The following is a 9,638-nucleotide window of genomic DNA, read 5'->3' as shown; positions in this document are numbered from 1 at the left end:
TCTTTACAGTATCGTGCGGATCAATATTATTAAGATGATATTTTTCGCCCTATTCGGCTTCAATTCATCGCACGCTAATATCGTTTGAGAGAGAGAGAGAGAGAGAGAGAGAGAGCGCCCGAGGAAGAGAAATGGGTTCGCTTAGCAAGGTATGGAATTTCTACTATCTGTAGATTGTGTTCTTCCTGATGTTATGTGGTTGTGTGCATGCTGTAATTATAGAAAATTTCTTAAGCAAGGATCAAAGTTTGAGCTGATGATGCTCCGAGCTTATCGTGTTGGTATATTTGGATAATTTTGTATATATTTGTCTGCGCATGTGGTATTTGGATTCTTGTGAAAATTGAATTTTGAATTTAAAATTTTTAGCAACCAATGGAAAGTTGTTTGTTTTAATCCTCAATTGATCTTGGCTAGAGGTTGTAATTAAATGATCATAGCTTTGACTCGTGGTTTTGCGTAACATAGATGATCTTGACTGAGTATATTGTTCCAGTTCTTGCTTCATTCATTGATCAACAAGTAATGCTTTGGCAGATGCTGCTTAGTGAAGTTTAATATGGTTATATTTTATCTAAAACTTGTTCTTGATAACGTTTTTACCTCTGCTTGGGACGATCGTTGGGGAGATGATGAGTTGGGAAGAAGCGCAGGGAGCAGATTTCTCTTTTAACGTGATGAACTCTCACGTTGTCAGATTCTTGGTCCAAGTTTACTGGGGTGGTTATTCGCTTAATAACCTGCGAATTGTGAGAGATTTACATGCTGAATTGCTCATAGTAGCTGGCGTGCATAGTGCAACAGGTGGTGAAAAGAATTTGCTACATAGTGCTAGCTGAGTTGCATGCCAGTTTCTTCCCTCGTGGTTGCTAATTGTTTGTTCCAATTTTTCTGATATACGAAAAAGAATGTGCAGAATCAAGAACTTATTGCCCTTTTCTTCAGCAGAAGTCCTTACTTGATTATTGTTTTAGATGAAATGAAAAGTTCTTTTGCTGATTCGAATTTGGGTTTCTCGGCGTATTGTGCACTGGTGCAAGACGGTGAACATTGATTAATGAATAGGATGTCAACGTATTCAGACATGAGTTTTAGCCTGCTAATCTTAAAGCTGAGCAAGTTCTTCAAGAATCTATGAAAGACTTGCATGCTTTCTTTGCTCTTTCCTTCTCTAACTGTTAGTAGGAAACCTGATTCTCCTTTGCATAGCTTGCTGGGTATTTGGTGATTTTCTGTTACAGCGACTATTAAACTGACATTCAGTTCTTAGATGTTTTGTTTTTATGTTGCCATTTTAAGTTTCTTTACCTGCCAAATTTAGTGGCTTAATGCTAATAGTACTAAAACTAAAATCATCTTCAAGAATAAGACCTGCCTAAACAATTTTGTTTTCTTCCAGGATGCTAGGGAGGAAGTTATTCAGGCATGGTATATGGATGACAGTGATGAAGATCAGAGACTCCCACATCACCGGAATCCAAAGGAGTTTGTCTCCTTTGAAAAACTTGATGGTATGAATTCTCCGAAGTGTCCATTATGTGGTCTTACAAATTGTCTCTCTAACATAGGCTTGGAGATATAAGATGTCAGTTCCGACCCATTTGCCCTGAGGGGTATCTAGAAAACCATTTAACCAATTCCATTGGTCGAGTCATAATTCATGTTGATGTAGATCGCCCTAAACATCCACATTTTATTTACTACTCATAATTTTGAACTTCTTATTTATCTGTGTTCCAATTCTTCAGAGCTTGGAGTGCTAAGCTGGAGGTTAGATGCTGACAACTATGAAACAGATCCCGGATTGAAGAAAATACGTGAAGCTCGTGGATATTCTTACATGGTATGCTAGTTCATAAAACAGATAGATGGTAGTATGTTATAGGTGGCTATTTCTGTCAGATATAGTTATTAGCTTTGCAGCAAAAGGTAAATGGAGTAAAAATCTGTGATTCCCTGTTAGGACTTTTGCGAGGTTTGCCCAGAAAAACTGCCTAATTATGAAGAGAAGATCAAGAGCTTCTATGAAGAGCATCTGCACACAGATGAGGAGATCCGCTATTGTGTTGCAGGGAGCGGTAGGTTTATGATTTACTAACTAGCATGGTTACTGAGCAGTACTTACTGATTATCATGGTGCCTAAAGACTTCTTTTGTGTTGAAGGTTATTTTGATGTACGTGATCGTGATGAAGCGTGGATTCGCATCTGGGTGAAGAAAGGGGCTATGATTGTTCTGCCTGCTGGAATTTATCACCGCTTTACACTTGATTCAGACAACTATATTAAGGTACAGATTAAAAGAGCTTGCACTGGCATGATCAGAAGAATTCTTGCTTGACAATTGTTATTAGCTTAAACTAATACATTTACGAGTTTATGTATACTGAATTATGATCTGTTGGCATGTTGTGCTAAATATATTATCCCGTCTCAGTTTAAGGGGGAACAGAAATCCAAAAACCAAACTAAGATGCCTTGTGAGGGAGTTGTTAAGATGTGGTACATTTTGAGCAAATGCAATCCCATTCATATGCATCAGCAACCCATGGGGAATAGGCATTGGTTTCCACACTGAGTGTCGTGATCATTATTATGTCTACATCTGCAGGCAATGCGACTCTTCGTTGGTGATCCTATTTGGACTCCATATAATCGCCCTCATGATCATCTTCCTGCGAGGTATAGTCCAGCTGCAGCTGCTCCCCTCCACACCCTCACACACAACTAGAAAGTTGAAACCGAAAATAGTGCCAGCATGTGCCCAACTAAAAGAACTAAAAAGAATGAACTATTACATTAAATGGTTGAAATTTTAAGGTGTTTATGTGCAGGAAAGAGTATGTCGAAACTTTTGTGCAGAAGGGAGGTGCTGGTCAAGCAGTCGATGCTGCTGCTTAAAACCCCTTTTAGATATGGGAACCTGCTGTGTCTGTTAGGGCTCATGGCGTTCCTCTAATAAGATGTATTCGGCTACATGAAACCAGTAACTTTAGCAAGCTTGTAGATTTTGTGGTGTTTTTCTGCAACTTGTTCCTGCTGTGCCTGTCATCTGCATCGTCTTTCTGCTTATTTTTCTCAAGGCAAAAAGATATTATTACATCCCTTAGCATTACTTTTTTGTTTATTTATTTTGATTGAAGTTCAATGTGTGAATGAAATGGACTCGCAGCAAATGACAGTGGAGGTTGTTTTCTCTGGATCCTTTTTGTTTATACACTTATCCAGACGCTCCATTTAATTTGCAATTCATAATGTTCACTAGTGTTCAAGTCTTGCAGGGTGGAAGACAGCATTTACCCACATCTGGTCATGTTTTGTTTACGTTAAATGACAAAGAGAATCATATCAGTGCAAATAAATTTAATTTTATTTATTTTATGTGTCGATAGACATAGTTTAGTGTTAAAACTAAACCTTGTGAACCTGCTATGTGAGTTTGAATCTTTACAAATGAATTGATTAGGCCATACACACGTTTGTTTTTTTTTTGTTTTTCTCATAATTCTTAGGATTTTAGTTTTTTGTAGACATATAGATAATATAATTTTGATCCACTAATGTAAGGATGGAGCTATGATATTTGGACACGGACATGGCAATACGGACACAATATGACACGGACACGAGACACGAAAAATTTAAAAAGATTAGGACACAACATGGTATCAACACAGATATATGTAATATAGTTTTTATTAGGGATACTTACACTCTCTGCGACGTCCGTAGAATTTTTCACATAATTGGAAGATTAATTGTTAATTATTAAAAATTTGAATTTAATTAGTAAATAAATTACACATTGAAATTGGGATATAATAAAATTTGAACGGAATAAATTGAAATTCGTTATAATATCTAGGGACAAATTATATTAATTAAGAAATTAGAAAGGGCATAATGGGTATTTTAAAAAAATATTTAATTTAAATTAAAAAAATAAGAAAGAAATAGAAAATAAAAAGAAAATAAAAAGAAAAATGAATTGGGGGAGGGATGGGGCCATCACCCACCGCCCCACCTCCCCATGATAAACATACTAGGGGTGGCAATTTTTTGCAATTTTTTTTTTTCGCGAAAGAATATTTGCTCATTTCACATATCACAAGGAGTAAATTGCATTTAGTCATAGTATAGATATATATGTAATCAATGAACATATAAAATTTAAAATTCTGCCCTTTCTGAAATAATAAAATTATCTTGTAATAAAATTCTATTTTTGTCCTTGCAAAAGTATTAAAAATACATTTTATATATATATATATATATGTATATGTAATTCATAATAAATTAGAAACGACAAGTAGTCATTATTCAATAGGATTTTCATATCATAAATCAAAATCAAAATGCCTATCATTGTTGAAGAATGTGTCCATGGAATGTTGCTTCATGTTAATGTTTTACTTGTACGTATATTTCATTGTCATTATTATTTTTCAGCAATTTCTGCAATTTTTAGATACGTGGAAATCAATTATACCCCGTTAAGAATTTTTTGGACCCAATAAGTACATAACATACTTGGAGAAAGATATTAAAACAAAAAAAGAAATAACTTGTGAAAGCACATTAAAAAAAATATAATATTTAATCAAAATTAAATATATTATGATTAAAAATAAAAATTATAGTAAATAGTCATTAACCACGGTCACACAATAATTGTTCGTGATAATTTTTGTAAATGTGGCTGAAAGTAGCTAAAAGTCATGACAAAAATACTTACCATAGCACATAATTACAGCAAAAAAATCTATTTGATATTGATAAGTTGAGTTTTGATATCCAGTTTTATACAATTATGATTAATAATAGTTATTTATTCTAATTTTTAATTTATATCTATTAAAAATGTTGGGAATAGCTTTTTTCTTTTTTTTTTTTATGGCGTAGCAATAAAATCCAATAATGTGCCCATCACATGTTGTTAATTACTTTTGTTGTTTGCCAATGTCAATTTTAGGTAGCAAACTGTAAAATGACCTGACATATGTCCTCGACGAAAAGGTCTAAATAAAATGTTGCATGTGAAGCCCTTCGACAATTTTTTTTCTTTCTTTCTAGAATGAGTGTGAAAATATTAAATTACGTAGTTCATGACATCTTAGTATGGCAGCATTTATATTATATTGATATGGTATGATTTACGGTATTTAATATTTTTATATTTGATTCATATAAAATATTTTAAGATAAATTGCATCGACATTCTATGAAATTAAATTTAGTTATACAAATACTCATGCTTCTTTGTAAAATCACAAATACAAGCTCTGAGGAGTATCAATGTATCTTAACTCAGGGATTGTATTATAAAATTAGAAAATTGGTAAAATTGGTCCTGTATATTGGTAATTTTTAGGTAATTTTGGCTGAAATGACGAAAATTGTCATTAAATTAAAATTTATAGGACCAAAATTGTCAGTTTGGTACTTACAAGACTAATTTGTCACTGCCTATACATATAGGACCATTTGCGATTTTTCCTTGTAAAATTTTGTACAATAGAGTACAAAACCCAAGTAGTATCTCCTTTATAACAGATCACCTATTCAACTATTATGGTGATTTGGAGTACGAAACTCCTTATATATACAAATCAGATTATAGAACCAATATGTAATAATAAATATTAAAGAATAAACGAATAAAACAGTATGTATGAAAATGGTTCAGGTATTAGCCAGATTCAGTCAAAGAGGGAACACGGTCACTTGGCACCGTACCCACAAAACCAACCCACGGTTGCTCCTCACCATAGAGATATAAGGTCACAAAGATCAACACAGAAACTAGTCACCACAGACCCACCATTCACTCAGAACCTTTTTGGAGAAGAAGATCTCAGAATATTTTACACGGATTCAAGGTGTATTAGGTCGAGGGCCAAAACCCCCATTTATAGGAGAAATGAATCGGTAGAAAGGGTAGGCGGCAGACGACAATTAGAGAGAGGGAAGACGAATAGGTTAGGTTTAAGGTTATATAGAATATATAGTAAGTTACTTGGGTTGGGTATAGGGTGGTGGGTCGGATCGGGTCGGGTGAGGGCCTCCAGGTGGGTCGGCCTTTGGGTGGGCTTAATAAAAAGGCCTACCAGTTGATGGGTCATGGGCCAAAAATATAACACACTCCATCTTGGACCAAGACCCAATATTGTAAAATTTCGTCCCTAATAAAAGGTGGGTATATTTGTAAAGTTATAGAGGACAGGATGTATTTGTATTGAACCTAACTTCTTGCAATGTCGATGTAATTTACCAAAATAATATGCGTCCTCCTTGTCATTATATGCATTCATGGGAACTGAATGCATCATCTCAACTAAGGCTTCGTTTGGTTCGATGAGAGAAAAAGGAGGGCTAAAATGGTATAGGAAGTGAAATAATAATAAATTATTTAATATAATTGAATGAAAAGTAAATTTCAAATATTTTCTCTTATTTGGTACGACAAAATAAATTGAGAACGTAAGATTAACTTTTGTAATATATATGACTAATCAATCCTTTCTCTTCATTTTGAACTTGAAAATAAGTATATTATTACTAAAATAAATAAAAATTAGTTAAAAAAATAAAAACTAAAGCCAAAAGCTTATTAATAAAACACACATGGATGAAATATTTTTCAATGTCAATATCTCAAAACACACATCAAAGCCAGAACAAGAAAGAAATAAATTGATATTTCTTGTCGTTTTAATCTTATATTTCTACTTTTTCATCCAATTTCAGACATAAATTCAAAAAATAGATATATATATACATTCAATTTCACTTCTTTTTTATTTATTCTCTCTAACCCAATATATATATATATATATATATATATTTATTTATTTATTTATGATGAATTATGGGATGCACAAGCTGAGATGCATGTCTTGGATCTCGTGGCATTTTGTTTTACAAGAATATAATAAATTAGTAAAGATTTCAACAGCTGGGGAAGTATGATACCCATGTGCTTCTGCTACATACATACCATACATTTTTATACCCCATGACCCTATCATTATATATTTTATTCACTCTTTATTTTTTTTTCTCAAATACTTTTTTTAAATTCAATAAGAGTAAAGATTATGTTTATTATTTGGGAGCTATATAATTATTTTTATCAGAGGATACGTTTATAATTTTTTAAATAATGAGAGATGTTTATAATTATATCAAATTTTAGGAGATTTAACTATAATTTACCCCCCCCCCCCCCTCAAATTTCACTTAAAACAAAATTTGACACCAATAACCTACAATTATAATATTTAAAAATATTAGTGTAAAATCACATAAAATTTTTACATGTTAAACTTTTTTTTAATTATTTCTGAACTACTTATACGGGATGTACGAAATATTCTATTTCTACCTATAAATATCAACAAATATTATTAATTTATACATACGTAAATACATATTTTTTTTAAAAAAATGTTACATACTTTATGTTTATATATATATAAAAAAAATACAAAAGTATTATAAATATTCAATAGATCCCACTAAACCACTTTGATCAATCAAGTTTCAATAATAATAATAATAATAATAATAATAATAATAATAAATATTCCCACACTGACAAGAGTATTTTACAAGAAGTAGCCATGTTCCTCGACCCCATTTCACATGCTTCCTTACCACCCCCGCCATCCTCTTACTATATATATATATATATATATATATTTTGAGATAATTACACTTTTTAATTTTAAAATTTAGTATATTTATATATAAATCTTTTATAATTTAAAAATTTATATATAGTAGCCTTGAGGTGTGCTTTCATTTGGCAAATAGATCTTTTCATTAATCAAATTTATTTAATTTGATGATATTAACAAAAAGAGTCGGATAAAAATTCGTATTTACCTTCGATTGTTTATTATTAATTTATTGCAGGTCCAATAATTTCTTTTATGATCAAATTACCCTTATATATCTTCACACGTTAATACATGCGAAGAAGTATATTTTCACTGTTATACGGGTAATTTAGTATCAAACAATTTATTTGATCTACAATAAGGTTGTAATAAGTCAATAAAGGGTAAATTTTAATTTTGATTCCGATTTTTTCTTTTGTTAATATCAATTAATTTTTAGTGAATTTTACTGACGAATGCACCTATTTATTATACGGAAGCAAACCTTATGGGTATTAAATGTACTTTTTCAAATCACAGGAAGTCTACATATAATTATACTAAATCTCAGGGAAGATGAGCGTAAGTATCCCTATTTTTAATTGCAAATTAATCTTCTATTATATTTTATATATGTAAATTATACATATATATTTTTAAATATAATAAATGATGCCATTTTTATATGCCTAATATATATTAAAAGAAATATAAGCTAAAATAAAATTTAAAAACTGACAGAAAATCCAACCTATCACAATCCCCTGTACTTACTGGTGAAAGATTTTTTATCATACATCTATGCACATACTAAAGTCACACCCCACGAGTGTATATATATTATTTATATTTAAATTATAATTTTTAATTTAAAAAATATATATTGTTGATGTATAACAGTAATATGTGGTACGAAAGTGTGATGAAAGATCCAAATCGGCTACTCCCACCACCTATTTTGTCCCTACGAATTTTTTATCATATTTTTGTATCATATATTAATATTACAGTAACAACTAGTTAGCACGTGTGTTTTTTCAATTAAAAAATAAAATTATAATTATAAAATAAAATTGTGTATAATATATACATGAGTTCGCATCTATGTGTGACACATAAAATGTAATAAAAATTCCTTTTCCCTTTCACCCCACTTAGAATTTTTCATTTCAAATCATGTCGTATTCTTTATTTTGTTGAATATATACACATTAATTATACAAAAATTATATTATTTATTTAGGAATAATTACATTTATATTTTTTAGTACATGACAAATAATTTCTATTTTTTAAATAACTATACATACACCTACTAAAAGCATCAAATCACCCCTATTTAGAAAAATAATACACATAAACCTGTAAAAAAAATACCAATATTATTACATAAACTACGTACATTTTTTATCTGTCATGGGTGATTTTTGTAATTTTATAAAAAATATGAATGATTTGTATAATAATAATATAAATTAGATGGTGTAAATATAATTATGACTTTATTTTATTTATAAAAAGATTTGATACTCTAAAATCCAATCCACTTTTACCTAGCAAAAAGGACCCTTTTTCACTCCCCCACCCCACAAAATTTGTCACTTTAAAGCAAGAATTTCTTTAGCCCACTCCAGCAGGTAAAGAATCAAAATTCCCTCACTGCAGTGTTCATTCTCTGTTTCTTCTTCCACAGACCAGTGTCAATCTTATCCCTTCATAAACAACGGAAGAGTTCCAAAAATGATTGTTTCCAAGGAACAGATCGATCATTCGAGCAGAGTTGTCCGAGAAATGCTGTAGTTTTCTGTCTCTGATCAGACAGTGAGAGGATATATGGGGAAGACAGGGAGATGGATAAGGAGTTTCCTGACAGGGAAGAAAGAGAATAAAAATGCGACGATTTCAGCTGACAACGCCGCCAATGAGGATCGCCCGGCGACTCCCCTGTTATTCCCGCAGCCCACAACGCCTAAGGACA

At 31.5% G+C, this 9,638-nt stretch overlaps 2 protein-coding genes across 3 annotated transcripts; both read left to right on the top strand.

The window, feature by feature from the left end:
- Positions 1 to 3,201, top strand: LOC105158402 (1,2-dihydroxy-3-keto-5-methylthiopentene dioxygenase 2). Of its 2 annotated transcripts, none has more exons than XM_011075154.2 (7): positions 1 to 149; positions 1,400 to 1,511; positions 1,749 to 1,843; positions 1,964 to 2,078; positions 2,165 to 2,289; positions 2,611 to 2,681; positions 2,834 to 3,201. In XM_011075154.2, the coding sequence occupies exons 1-7, from the start codon at positions 132 to 134 to the stop codon at positions 2,898 to 2,900; spliced, it is 603 nt and encodes a 200-aa protein (XP_011073456.1). In that variant the 5' UTR covers positions 1 to 131; the 3' UTR covers positions 2,901 to 3,201. The 2 variants fall into 2 exon arrangements, with proteins under 2 accessions (XP_011073456.1, XP_020548686.1); XM_020693027.1 differs by lacking the exon at positions 1 to 149 and adding an exon at positions 616 to 804.
- On the top strand, positions 9,258 to 9,638 carry LOC105158400 (the record flags this gene model as incomplete). Its single annotated transcript, XM_011075153.2, is given in 1 exon segment — positions 9,258 to 9,638. A coding segment is annotated over 1 exon segment (145 nt), but the record flags the coding sequence as incomplete, so codon positions are not given.

The sequence above is a fragment of the Sesamum indicum genome, linkage group LG3, assembly GCF_000512975.1.
Source record: "Sesamum indicum cultivar Zhongzhi No. 13 linkage group LG3, S_indicum_v1.0, whole genome shotgun sequence".
Classification (NCBI taxonomy): domain Eukaryota; kingdom Viridiplantae; phylum Streptophyta; class Magnoliopsida; order Lamiales; family Pedaliaceae; genus Sesamum; species Sesamum indicum.
This window is presented reverse-complemented; position numbering and strand designations above follow the sequence as displayed.